This window comes from Carassius carassius, chromosome 3 (assembly GCF_963082965.1).
Source record: "Carassius carassius chromosome 3, fCarCar2.1, whole genome shotgun sequence".
In the NCBI taxonomy this organism is placed as follows: Eukaryota; Metazoa; Chordata; class Actinopteri; order Cypriniformes; family Cyprinidae; genus Carassius; species Carassius carassius.
The window spans coordinates 15045932-15060459 of record NC_081757.1 but is presented as its reverse complement, the minus strand read 5'-3'; the positions used below and the strand labels follow the sequence as shown (position 1 = coordinate 15060459).

At 37.9% G+C, this 14528-nt stretch overlaps 1 protein-coding gene across 2 annotated transcripts in view; it reads right to left on the bottom strand.

Moving 5' to 3' along the window:
• Nucleotides 1-14528, bottom strand: part of lgr4 (leucine-rich repeat containing G protein-coupled receptor 4) — a 58293-nt gene that overhangs the window by 4244 nt on the left and 39521 nt on the right. Inside the window, exons 5-18 of one of the 2 annotated variants that reach the window (XM_059530263.1) lie at nucleotides 14149-14220; nucleotides 8595-8810; nucleotides 6753-6824; nucleotides 5394-5462; nucleotides 4825-4896; nucleotides 4634-4705; nucleotides 4128-4196; nucleotides 3899-3970; nucleotides 3132-3197; nucleotides 2975-3046; nucleotides 1438-1509; nucleotides 1048-1173; nucleotides 694-791; nucleotides 475-531 (exon numbers count right to left, since the gene is read on the bottom strand). In XM_059530263.1, coding sequence (XP_059386246.1) covers nucleotides 475-531; nucleotides 694-791; nucleotides 1048-1173; nucleotides 1438-1509; nucleotides 2975-3046; nucleotides 3132-3197; nucleotides 3899-3970; nucleotides 4128-4196; nucleotides 4634-4705; nucleotides 4825-4896; nucleotides 5394-5462; nucleotides 6753-6824; nucleotides 8595-8810; nucleotides 14149-14220 — 1205 coding nt within the window. The remainder of the gene's footprint in view (nucleotides 1-474; nucleotides 532-693; nucleotides 792-1047; nucleotides 1174-1437; nucleotides 1510-2974; nucleotides 3047-3131; nucleotides 3198-3898; nucleotides 3971-4127; nucleotides 4197-4633; nucleotides 4706-4824; nucleotides 4897-5393; nucleotides 5463-6752; nucleotides 6825-8594; nucleotides 8811-14148; nucleotides 14221-14528) is intronic. The other variant, XM_059530269.1, reaches the window with a different exon arrangement.

The window sequence follows — 14528 nt, the reverse complement described above, 5'->3', positions numbered from 1 at the left end:
GTAATTATTTTTATGTAACGGTCAATAACCTGATTTCATGTAATGCCAGATATAAAAATTCTATACTATTTTGTGTAAATCTAAAATAATAATTTTAAAAGCAAAAAGCAAATTTAAGAGTCACAACATTATAATGTACAGTATAAAAAAATCTGATATTTATTTTGAGATTACAAGTGTTATAAAATTATTTATTTTTGTTTTAAAAGATCTTTATGTGTTCTTTATATAATTTAAATGTAATTAAAATAGTGGAAATTGGAATTTAAATATCCACTTCCAGCCAATAAATATCTAATAATCTGTGACACCAAATAAAAACAAAGCATAATATGGTACAGATGTATTGTGCATCCCTATTACATAGAATGCATGTGCTATGTGACATTAATCTGTATCACGTAACATTTCATTACCCAGAGTTCTCTGGCTATATCAAAAGGAGAGAAAAAGATACTTCTTTTTTGTATTTACCGGGTGATGGTGAACAGTGCATGACCAGAGGAATCCTCTCCATCTCCTCCTCGCCACCTAACATATATATTTATATGCATGTCAGCTAAGAGAAACATAATACCACACATAAATACAGCCAGACCACTTCATTCAATCACATGCAGCCACAAACACCAAGGCAGCAAGCAGCTGAACTGAACTGCTTTACGCTTTACAGTGCACACCAAAAAGTCATACCAAATTCGTTTCTCCGCTCATCATCCTCCGCTGAGTTAACTGCACTGTCACAAGCCACAAAAGCACAACACTGGTAGGCATAGGGAACTGTTATAGACCTGTGGGGACAAAGAGAGAGAGAGAGAGAGAGAGAGAGAGAGAGAAAGTGAGCGAGAGACCCAAAGATTTACTTAATTATCTGGGTTTTGTTCACAGAAAAGCTCAAGGTCTCTCTGATTTCTTGAGTACGCTGTAAGTGTGATTACAGAGTACGGGTGAAGGTGGGGACGTCACGTCATTATTCATATAAACTGGGACACAGGAGCAAGCTGTAATCAGTCACGGCTCATGAGTAGAGCTGTGAAGAGCTCTAACCTGAGTTTAGGCAGACTCTTAGACATTAGGCCGTTCCTCAGCTCCACATTTCCAGTCAGTTTAAGCTGGTTCAGTGCACTCAGTCCTGCGGTAGGAACGCTGGCAAGGGAGTTCAGACTGAGATCCCTAATGGCATGATGGAAAAAAGGCAATTATATTCAAGAACACACACACACACACACACACACACACACGCAAGAAAGCCCCGTATGGGTTTGTTGTTTAATCAGAGGCACTCTGGTGGAGAAACTGCATCAAAGTACTTTTGATATCTTTAAGTAATTCAACAGCAATGTATGATCAGTTAAATCATGACAGTTATATTTCAATTCCCCAGCAGTTTTTCTACTAAAATGAAATGAATGTGAATAATTATAACTGAACACTCACAGGTTGGTGAGTGCACTGAGAGAAAGGAAAGCATCTCTGTGGATGAACTTGATCTGGTTTATGCTCAGGTCTCTATAGAGTGGGAAGAAAACAAACAGATCCACAGGCTAAGCATATACAGATGGCTCTGGGTAAAGATTCCCAATTCAGGACAAGCCTTGTGCAAGCTCACTATGAGGAGATCAGTCAGAGTGTGATGACTGAACTGCTGTTCATTTCATTAAAAAAGTCATAAACTGGTCATTTTACCATTGCCTTGAAGCCGTCTTAACCATGGTAAAAATTACTGTAAAATAGGGTCTCCTGTTATAAAAACAGCGAAAAAAGCAATAAACAGTACATTAAAAGTAGCACCTTTTAATGTGGAAAAAAATATTAAGCAACACAACTGTTTGACAATGACAATAATAAGAAATGTTTTTTGGGGACCAAATCAGCTGATCAGAATGATTTCTGAAGGATCATGTTACACTGAAGACTGGAGTAATGACTGCTTAAAAATCAACATAACCATATTAATAATGGATTATATAGATATTTATTTTATATGATATAATTATATTATCACTTTATTGTATTCATGATCAAATAAATTCAGCCTTTTTAGAGGCTTCTTAAAAAACAAATTTTTACTGCCCCTAAACCCTGAACAGCAGTTAAAGGGATACTCCACCCCAAATCTATCATTAATTACTTTTTTTTTTTGCATACAAAAAGTATTCTCTTGACTTCATAACATTATGGTTGAACCACTGATGGCAGATGGACTATTCTGACGATTTCTTTCATACTTTTTTTCTGGACCTTGACAGTGTATTTACTTGGCAGTCAATGGGAGAGTTACAAGCCTCATGGTTTTCATCCAAAATATCTTAAATTGTGTTCCGAAGACGAACAAAGCTTTTGTGGGTTTAGAACGACATGGGGGTAAGTGATTAGTGACAAAATCTTCATTTTGGGGTGGAGTATCCCTTTAAGTCAGAAATATTCAGTTAAATATGTTTATGATACAATTATAATCGTTATGATTAGAAATAAAGAAGTTATTAAATAATATATTTCATTAGACCATTTACAATTTTAGTACAGAACTCAATATTGAACTAAGGTTAAACCTTTTCACAATGGCTTTTTATGCATTTCACGCAAAGTAGATTTTTGTCCTATTGTAAAACTTTAAGTATATTAATACTTTATTCTCATTGGTTAATTTCAGCATTCTGTGGTATAATAAGCACTTATCTGCATAATTGACAGTTTCCTAAAATGTGTAATAGTTTCAGGTCTCTCTGTTGTACCACTCCATGGTCTCTTTTTTCTCATATAATAACATCTTTCAATTCAAATCAATATTTCATGTCCATTTATTTATTTATGTGGAAAGTAGCCAAGTAATAAGTGGAATAATGTAGGATCATCTAAAACAGGACTGATCACCCTGTCTGGGATAATTTCATGATAATGACCGACTGACTTCACATTATAATTTCCATATACATACATTTATGGCTCATTTATGAAAACTGTGATTACTTACAGCACTCTAAGGCTGGACATGCCCTGGAAAGTTCCTCTGTCTATCTGCCGGATTTGGTTATGCTGTAGACTTCTGCAGAGCACATAATTAAAAAACAGAAAAACGTCAATGTCTGCTCATAAACACAATTAATTCCAACTTCAAGAACCAAACTTACATATCCTGCAGTCTAACACAGCCCTGAAAGGACGGCAGGTCTTCAATCTCATTATAGGAAAGATCTCTGTCAGAAACACACACACACACACACACACACACACACACACACACAAATGTTGAGACACTGAGCTTGTGAGGAATGGAACTGTTTTGATGAAGTTTAGACAGGAACTGAAGGATCTGTTATGTTTTACAGCAGTCAGGCTGGGAGCAGGCCTGCTTCTGGCACGCTCTCCTCCGGGAGGTCATTAGACATCACTTTAAAACGTCCCCCTGCAGCTGTGCCTCTGACAGGCCACTGCGCACGGGCCTATGAGGTGGATGATGCCTGACTGCGCTTGTGGATTGCGTCTGTGTGTATTTGAAGCGGAGACGGAAAGGCCAGTGTGTAGTTATGACTGACATGCCGAGCATATGTTAGTCTCTTGAATGACAGCACCGGCTTGAAGGCTTTTCCGGGACACTCAGTGTTCTGAGTGACGGTTAACCTTTGTGTGTTAGTGGCTTGTGACTGATGATTAATTACCGAGCACTCGAGGCTGTAACTGGCACATCATTGGCCACTCATAGACATTTGACTGACATGTGTTACGAACTATTATGAGTAGTGTGTCACTGCTTAAAAACATGCTAATGTGTGTGGTCACAATGTGGTATTCAGTGCTATTATCTTTATGTGTTTCTCTGATGTATTACACTGTTGTGTCAGCAGTATAAGAATGGAACTGAATTATAAACCGTGTTCATGTGTTACGTATGACTTACAGTGTACGCAGCACAGTCAGATCCTCACACAGGTCTTCTGGGATGCCTCTGATTTTAGTTCCTGTTAAAGTCCTGGACAACACAAGAAACGTGAGTTTTGCTCAATTCATTTCAAACTTTTAAAGGACTTAATTTTTTGTCATTTATTATTATTTCAGGCTGTGCTGTGTGACTTTTCCATATTAGGCACATTTTTTGTGTATGCTAATGCTGTGTAAAATAAACTCACAGGCTTTCTAGATTTATTGTTCCAGTCAGGCTCGGGAAATCTTGCATCATACTGGCACCACGCAGCATTCTGAAAAACATAACAAATTAAAGAAAATAAAAACACTGTGTTCATTACTTCAACATAAAAAGAAAAGCTTAGCAGAAACTTTGACTTGCTCTTTTCCATATAATGAAAGTAAATGGGGATGCTGTAAAGCTCTATTAAAGTATGATATATAGTTTATTAAATGGAAAAGTGCAATATAGAAAACAAATACATAATTAAAACCCTTCTTTGTCGTTTCATGGAAAGAACAAAAAAAAATCATACTAGTGTTGAATAACAACACTGTAATTTTGGAGTGATTAATTGCTATACGGTTGAATAAACAGAAATTAACAAATAAAAGGAAGTAAACACTATAATATGCAAAAGAGCATTTAAGTGACAGGTGTCAGTGTGAGTGACTGACATGTGTAATTATTGCAGTTCCAGAACAATGACTGATTAATGGTTCTGCTTACAAAGAGTGCAAGTCTGACAGGTTCTGGAAAGCAGTGGTTCCCACGAAGGACAGCGGGTTGTCAAAAAGATGGCTGCAGACACAGATATAATGGATGTTTATAGCCAACAACATAAATAAATAAATCACAACATTTCAACTAGACTGTGTGTGTGTGTGTGTTGCGTGACAGTGGGATCAGCGTTTGCTTACATTGTGCGGAGCAGGGGATTCCTACGGAAAGCTCCCTCAGGGATAGATGCAATGTTGTTGCTATGAAAACCACTGGCAAACAGGGAAAAATTAAACGCATTATAAAATCATTAAGCTAGAAATCTTTAAGAAGCTCTGTGAGATGAGACACTTCCCCTAAGGATTCATAACTGCTACTACATCACTGATCACAGCTCAACATTATGAAGAAGTTATAATTCTCAACACTAGATGGCAGCTTGGCACAAGTGATTATTTTTTAAAGCTCTCTGGATTTCCAAACACAATGGTGAAGAGGTTAACAGACACCTGTTTGGTACCCTTGATTTTTACACTATTCTAGACTTTTAAAAGGATTTCAAATGATGAAAGAAGAAGCTGAAACTTCACACCAGTTTGATTTCCTTTCCTCTCTGTAATAGAGGCTCATTAATCCGAAATTTCAAACTGTGATATAACAACACCAGCCATCCACATCAAAAGCAAAGTGTCTGAGAGAAATGATTGGAATGACTGTAAATGAGTGTGTGTGTGTGTGTGTGTGTGTGTGTGTGTTCGGAGACACTCACAGTTCTTTCAGCTTGGGCAGCGTCTGAATGGCCTCTGGAAAGGTCTTCAGATTATTGAAGTTTAGATCCCTAAAAGGAGACAGCACAGATGGAAGTTAGTCACATTAGGACAAAACCTCCCTTTGTGAAAACTAAACACTTAAGCTAAAGCAACTTTTATTGTTCTTTATACTTTCTTTGTACTGTATATTTAATAAAGCCGTATAATAAGGGCTATTTCTGTTCTATGTTTAAAGAAACACTAGACAACCATAACTGAAGATCATTTCTGGCTAAAAGACAAAAAATGTGTTTAGAGAAACCGACTGTTCTGTTTACAGAGGCCAATCCGGACAGCCAGTCTGCTGATTTCTTCAGTGTGTTATTGTTTGTCTCAGTTGCCACATGATACACAACCTGGCATGATACTTCCTCTCTACCCCCTAATGCCCCTGTCCGGTGTCCCACTCTCCTCCCTAGGGGCACAGGACGTTGGCGTGTCCTCATCCTGTCCTAATTATGGTCAGAATAAGTAAATAAAGCAGAATCAGTGATGGCTATCTGCCTTCCCCTTCCCCTCGCCTCTTCCTCCCTGACGCGGTGGATGCTTGCTAAACGAACTGTGGTAAGTGGAGAGAGAGAACGGAGGCAATAAGGTAAAGCCAAAGGTCTTGAAAAGACTCCTTTGTCCTTTATCGGTATACTGTAAATCTTGCTTAACTCAGTTCAAGTGAAGCAGTAAAGACTCATGAGTGTTGCCGGGCTTTAGGTTGAACTCTGATCACATCAAAATATATGAAGAAAATGCATGTTACTATTTATTTGAACAAACTTTTATAAGTCAGCTACTTTGTTTTACACTCTAAAATGACTTTCAGAATAACAACTTACTGCACATACTGTACTAAGTGTCAAAGAAGGACTCGTCTATGCTACGTAATAAAATGCTTACGAATGCTATTAAGTCATAAACCTCTACATGTTTTGAAACTTCTTGCATGCTTTTTATTCATAATGAAATGCATGAGGTAACATTTCAGGCTCAAGGTTCAAGGATTACACCCTCGGCCCTAACCTCTGCTCTACACTGCATACAGGTCTTTAAATAACTGTAGCTAAAGCATCCTTACAGAAAGCTCCCAACATTCTCTGCAATACTGAGTCTTGCAGAAGAGGGCGCAAGAGCAGCAGATAACTATCCTATCAAACACTGCATAACTATACTTGTACCAACATAAAATCTCTTGTCAAATTATGTAGCATGATGATATTGATGACAGAACCACTGCAGCAGATATAAATGTAGTGTTGCATGCGGTTACAATCTCTTTAAATGACAGGAAGTGTGGCTACAAATGTAGGTGAAGGGGAACAACTCACAATGCCTCCAGGTTGTCCAGCCCATTAAAACAGTTTGTTCCAATCTCTCGGATTCGATTGTTGTGTAGATGCCTGAACAACATGGACAAACAAGATTTTAGAAGCTATGATTTAGGCATTCATTAACATACACACAACCAATGGACAAAAATGTCAATTCTATACTTTTTGTCTAAATGAATTCGAAATGAAATATAAATCAGGTATAAAGTTAGAATATATTATAACACTGTAATATATACATTTTAAAAAAGTATGATGAATTGCTAAAGATTACATTTTAAAATGTTATTAAATAATTAAGTGAATTTTAAAGATTAACTTTACGTGTGCATTAGATGATGGCAGAGGTGAACTAAATATAAAAATAAGGGAAATGGCCATGCACCATTAAATATCAATATAAAACACTACATTCAAAAATTGTTTTGTCAATAATCAATAAGGTGCCAGTATAACACACATCAATAATGCTAAAGTGAGTATAATCTGAGAGGTAAAATTAATATCTGCAGGTTTTATGAAGGAAAATGTAAGACTTTTTATGACCAAATTAAAGAAAATGTAAGCAATAAATTGAACGGCACACAACCACATAATAAATAGAATAGAATACAACAAATTTTCATTACTTTTTAATTTATTGAAAAAAAGAAAAGCAAGGCTGTGCTCCTAGCCAGTAGAATATTTCAATATATGCCTTCTGCTCACACTGCAAAAAAAAATTGTCTTCCTCAGTAGTTTTGTTTTGTTTTGTTTTATGTGCAAAATGACTCTTAAATCAAGATGAGTTTACTCGAGAAGCAAAGTGTAATAAAATAAGAAGTCTTGTTTTTTGAGAAACTGATAAAGCTAATTAAAGACTTAAACAAAAACAATTATCTGCCGATGTCAACTTAATTCAACCTAAATCAAGTAAAATGATCTTAATCATATCCCATTAACAGATGTTTCTTTAGGTATAAACTTCAATTTCTCGGAACAAAAAGACTACATATGTTCAAGTTGCATCTCAAGTAAACGTATCCTGATTTAAGGATGTTTAGATATTTGTATTGGCAAACAAAACAAAAATACATTCATGTTTAGCAGCGAATGGAACATTTAGTGCCATGACTTTATAAATGTAAGACCTTTTGTGGCCATCATTTATGGAAGGGCGAATTAAGACTTTAAGAGCTGAAAGAATAGCATCTCATCTATGCAGAATCAATTTAGATGACAAGGGATCTATTTCGCTTGAATTTTCCAGTCATTAAAAAGATGCACTTCTCAGCAGAACACCAACACAAACATCTTCTGTCCCTGGAAGATAACTCCTCAGCTGTTTTGCTGAGCACTTCACCGCACAGGTCTCTGTGTTTGTTCAGTCTACTTAACGGATTAATTGGCCTCCACTCCTAAAACAAATATTTTCCAGCAGCTGGAATGTAATTGGTAAATCAGACCCGCATAGAAGCTTCCAGAAGTAAGGCACAGAGAGCAAGAGAGAGAGAGAGAGAGAGAGAGAGAGAGAGAGAGAGAGAGAGAGAGAGAGAGAGGGGGGGGGGTCTATAGCCTCTGTTTGACTTTGCAAGACACAAGGGTCCATTTTACTTTCCCGTTTTCTCTCTCTAAAATCGTCCATCCACGCCACTGTTTACCTGCATGTGTACTTAACCATGTGCAAGTGTATTTGCATGAGTGTTTTACGAGCCACCTAGGGCTACAGTTAGTGTAGCGCACTGATGGATTTAACTGATGTGTGTTAAAGGGCAACAAGGGAAGGTCAATTTCTCAGTGTTAAAAGCAGGATCTTATGAATTCCTCTAGTGTGTGGGACCAAAATGGCAAAGTACTCACAGAACAACCAAGCTGGAGAGGTTGGCAAAGGCGTTGTCAGGAATGTGTGTGATCCTGTTGAGGGCCAACGTCAGGGCCTGCAGGTTACTCTGGTGCCGTAGCGGCCCGACGGGAACCTCAGTCAGGCTGTTGTCATCTAGCCAGAGGTGCCTGAGCTGCTGCAGACCCTCAAAACTGTCCTCAGGCACTGACGTGATCTGGTTAGCATCCAATCGCCTGCACAGATCGTGAAAGAGGTTTCTTAAATGTGATGTGGATAGAGCATAAATTAGTTCTACGCAATGAAACAGACGCTTCGACAAACGCCACTGGGTGAGCGTGCATATTGGGAATAACAGTGTGCTATCAAGTAGGTGCTAAAACATCAGTTAGCACTCAGTCTCTGTTGAAGAAACACAAGCCATTTCCATGATCTCACTGCACTGGCCTCCCTTTTTCACACTGTCCATCCGGGAATATCAAAACTGGCCCCACTAAGGGGCCCCTTCGATTGGTTTATGAGAAAAGAGGACCACACCTTTCAGGCCTGAGGGCTAATGACCGAAATAAAACAGTGCTGTGTCAAATACTGTGGATGCTTAAAAGATCTGACTCAGTATGGATATACTTTATCAACAAGTGTGAGTTGCACATTACCTCGGAAGACTATGAATAAAGCGCACAAGTCATGTGGAGCATTTTCTATTTCAATTTTCTATTCTAAGTTAGGGCACTGAGATTTGGAATGGGAACTAATCATAGGGAGGAAGGGTTTGATGGGTAATACTGGTGGGGTGGTGACTTCCTGTTTATGAATGACTGACACTGACTAAGCTATACTCTCCCTCCCCTGAAGATTGTACAATTAAAAAACACAAAAGTGTAGAGCATGCGTAGGTGTAGATCTCAGTTAGAACAAGAACTAAGCCTTGTAACCTTTTCACTGCAACTTTAAGTATGGGAACTTTAAGTATGAGCTATTTCTATTGACACTTTTTCACTGAGCTTGTCTTAATTGCTTTCTATGTACAACACATCAGGAACATGCATATGTCGCCTTAAAATGTTCCATACTGTATACAGTCAGCTCACTATTTGGGAACAGAAACATACACAGTGGGGAGATTATGAATGCCTTTGTGTAATGGAAGTATATTACAGAGGTCTAGTGGATCTATCGAATGAAAATATAAACAGCTCATAATTGTTCACAATAGCCTTGTGTGGAGTAATGTGTGCACAGTGTACTTTAAGCTTAGTCTCACTAGTTAAATAAACTTCTAGTGCTCTCTCAGGCCATTCGAAGAAAGGAGGACTAAAGAGTGAAAACCAGTTTTTAATACATGTACCGTTCCCCATTTTTGTCTGAGTGCAAGTCTTTAGGAAAAACTTTTTAGCACTCCGAGGCATTTGTGTGAGATATAGTGAGAGATCATCTAAACTGACATGTGCTTTGGATATGAACTCTGGCTCACTTTCGGCTTTGGGACATTTTATGTTTGATTCTCCGCTCTACACAGACATGAAGCTCACACAATGTGGGGCCGGTGAGTGATAAGTAAATTGAAATCAGTGAATGAATGACACAATCTGGCATTCAAAGTCCCTTATAGATCTATCCCAAAACGGACAGTTAATTTGTGAATTGAACTGAATTACAATTCAGTCGACTCAGGTGGCTCTTATCTATGGAGATATGGATCTGTCAGCTGCAGCTGAAGGCTGTGCATGCTGCTTGTTTTGAACGTACAGATCTAGGCATGTCTACATCAGCCACTTCCAAACCCGAGCACGCTAACAAACATATATAGTACAAGATTCACAGAGAAAAGGGTTGGGTGGCACAGACGAGAGATATTCATTTAAGATGTATATCTCCAAGGAAACATTTGGCCACAGGAGCAGTAAATGTAACACATTAGCAGCTCCATGTTTGTTACGATTTATTACTTTGTAAGCATTTTCTGATCATAAGGATAATTGTTCATGATAATGAATTGCTCTTTGGTCTGTTGCATGGCTAGGAAACCACAGAATTGACTTTTGAGGTTACAAGAATAAGATCTTTGATCTCCGGATCTCCGGATCACTGCAAACTGTGGCACAGGCAGCCACTTGAAATTATAGATGGACCTACGATTATAATTGTGGTTTTGGAAACTGTTTGAGTGAGGAGAGGCAGTCATATTTCTAGAGCATATCCATAGCATCAACTGCTCTAACTAGGGATGCAAAGAATGTTGGCCAGCTGAAACTTAAAAAAAAAAAAATAATTAAAAGAAAGAAGGAAATGGTCCATTCAAATTTAAATTCAATAACAGAATCATCGGCATGGAAGAAAAAGCAGTGTGCACATGCAAAGATCCAGCTTTGATGAGATTTAATGTAAACACGGGCTGTTAATGGGTAATATATTGATAGGAAAGAGGTTGAGTTTTATAGTTGTTGAGACATACACACCTCAGTATTCACAATAGATAAGAGCTGACAGACAAACACACTATTGTTGAAAAGCTTAGGCTCAATATTTGATGAACGACATGAATTCAGTGACAATAATGACATTTCTAATTCGTCTCTCTCTCTCTCTCTCTCTCTCTATATATATATATATATATATAATAAAATAAATGCTGTTCTTAGAACCTTCTATTTAGCAAAAATATTATCATGGTTAAAACTAAAATATTAAGTAGGAAAATTTTGAAGATTAAATGTAACTTCAGCTTTGCCATCACAGGCATAAATAACATCAAAATTATATTTAAATGGAACAAAATATTTGAATATTTTGGGATATTACTGTATATAATGTATTTTTGATCAAATAAATGCAGCCTTGGTAAGAATAACAAAAAAAAACCTTTTGAATAAAAGCACAAAAATTGTGAAATATGAATTTAAAAAAAATTATATATATATATTAAACGTATGCTAAATTAAAATTGGTTCATTTATCAGTATCAGCTTTTACCAGAATGCATCACTGGCTACAACCAAAAATGTATTAGTCGATCTATCAAACACCTGTCAAAGCAGAACTGCAGTAAGTGGTGAAGTAAAGGGTTTTTTCTGGTGTTTTCTTCGGGCTTTGACTCCACCTTGTTCCCCACAGCAATGTTACTGTAATTCGGAGGTTTTTTTGTGGTAGCCTGATTAGTGCAGCTGAAGAACCTGTGCAGAAAGCCTGCAGGGTGAACACATTCCTGGAGGACTGCCCCCTTCCTTCTCTCATGTCTCTCGTCCTTGGCCTCTGCTCTGACTATATTCCCACTCTTTCTCTCATCGTCCATGCTGAGGGGCAGAAGGCCCGTTGATTGACAGGTCATTCTCTAAGGCATTATCCAAAAGCAGACGGACTGTGCCAAAACACATTACTTTAGCACCACAGGGAAAAAGAAAAGGAAAAACACACAACATGAGGGGGAGCGATAGAGAGAGACGAAGAGATCTGAAGAGGTGATAATGGTTGAGAGCTGATTTTTTAAACATACATTGACCCACAGCAGAAACAGCAGCTGGTCTCTTTTGAGACAAAGTTAGAGGACAAACACACAAACAAAAAATGCAAGTTACAGAAACACTAATGCATCCGAGACATTACCATGTAAATATAAAATAATACATTAATTCTCACTATTAACTACTTGTTTATTAGCATGCCTATTATTAACATATTAGTTGTTTATTAGTGTTTATAAAGCACATACAGAATTCTGAATGAACATATTCTACATCCCTAATCCTACCCAATACCTAAACTTAACTACCTAACTAACTATTAAGAAGCAGCAAATTAGTAGATTATTGAGGCAAATAATAGTTAAAGGGTTAGTTCACCCAGATAGCAAATTTATGTAATTAATAACTTACCCTCATGTTGTTTCAAACCCGTAAAACCTCCGTTTATCTTTGGAACACAGTTTAAGATATTTTAGATTTAGTCCGAAAGCTCTCAGTCCCTCCATTGAAGCTGTGTGTACAGTATACTGTCCATGTCCAGAAAGGTAAGAAAAACATCATCAAAGTAGTCCATGTGACATCAGAGGGTCAGTTAGAATTTTTTGAAGCATCGAAAATACATTTTGGTCCAAAAATAGCAAAAACTACGACTTTATTCAGCATTGTCTTCTCTTCCGTGTCTGTTGTGAGAGAGAGTTCAAATCAAAGCAGTCTGGATATCCGGTTCACGAACGAATCATTCAGTTCACCAAATCGAACTGAATCGTTTTAAACGGTTCGCATCTCTAATACGCATTAATCCACAAATGACTTAAGCTGTTAACTTTTTTAATGTGGCTGACAATCCCTCCGAGTTCAAACAAACCAATATCCCGGAGTAATGCATACACTCAAACAGTACACTGACTGAACTGCTGTGAAGAGAGAACTGAAGATGAACACCGAGCCGAGCCAGATAACGAACAAATCATTGACTCATTCACGAGTCAAGAACCGTTTCTGTCAGATGCGTCCGATTCGTGAACCGAGGAGCTGATGATACAGCGCATGTGTGATTCAGCGTGAAGCAGACCGACACACAGGGCGTCTGAACTAAACTGATTCTTTTGGTGATTGATTCTGAACTGATTCTGTGCTAGTGTCATGAGCGCGGGTAAACCGAAGGCTTGAATCAAGGGCAATCATCGCAACTGACGCCATTATACGTCGAGCGCAAAAGAACTGGTGAACCGTTTTCTTCAACCGGTTTATTGATTCGAACTGTCCGAAAGAACTACTGGTGATCCGAAAACTGATGCAACCGGTTCTTGACTCGTGAACTAGTCAGTCTATTGTTCGCTATCTGGCTCTGCTCGGTGTTCATCTTCAGTTCTCTCTTCACAGCAGTTCAGTCAGTGTACTGTTTGAGTGCATGCATTACTCCAGGATATTGGTTTGTTTGAACTCAGAGGGATTGTCAGCCACATTAAAAAAAAGTTAACAGCTTAAGTCATTTGTGGATTAATGCGTATTAGAGATGCGAACCGTTTAAAACGATTCAGTTCGATTTGGTGAACTGAATGATTCTTTCGCGAACCGGGTATCCAGACTGCTTTGTTTTGAACTCTATCTCACAACAGACACGGAAGAGAAGACAATGCTGAATAAAGTCGTCGTTTTTTTGCTATTTTTGGACCAAAATGTATTTTCGATGCTTCAAAAAATTCTAACCAACCCTCTGATGTCACATGGACTACTTTGATGATGTTTTTCTTACCTTTCTGGACATGGACAGTATACCGTACACACAGCTTCAATGGAGGGACTGAGAGCTCTCGGACCAAATCTAAAATATCTTAAACTGTGTTCCAAAGATAAACGGAGGTCTCACGGGTTTGAAACAACATCAGGGTAAGTTATTAATTACATAAATTTGCTATCTGGGTGAACTAACCCTTTAATGGTTTGTTAATACTAAGAATTGGACCTTAAAATAAAGAGTGACCATCATTTCTAAATAAAACCAATAATCTCTATCTTACTATACCTTACTGACCCCAATTGTTTTGAATTATAGTTTATATTGAAATATTTGTTCAAGAGTGGGAGAAAAAAAAATGAGTGAGATCCTTACAAAGACTGCAGGGCATGAAGATTCTTGAGAGCTGCGCTTGGGACAGTCTTCAACTGATTGTTCTGAAGCATTCTGAAAAAGAAGTTTAAAACACCACCATTATATACTGTGTACACCTCTATATCACAACGCAACAAATATACACTTCAAGATTTCTCCATAATTATAAGCTCTAGTATTGATTTAAAATGTGTTTGTGTGTGTGTGTCTTGTTCTGAGCTAATCACGGTGCATATCTTGCTTCCTCTACCCTATCAGCTCTCTGGCGTCACTCAAATGGCATAGGCCACGGGAACAGCTTTTCCCACTCAGTGCCAGGCCACAGCACACACAAGTACACACTAACACACACACATACAATTACACACATGCAGCCCAGC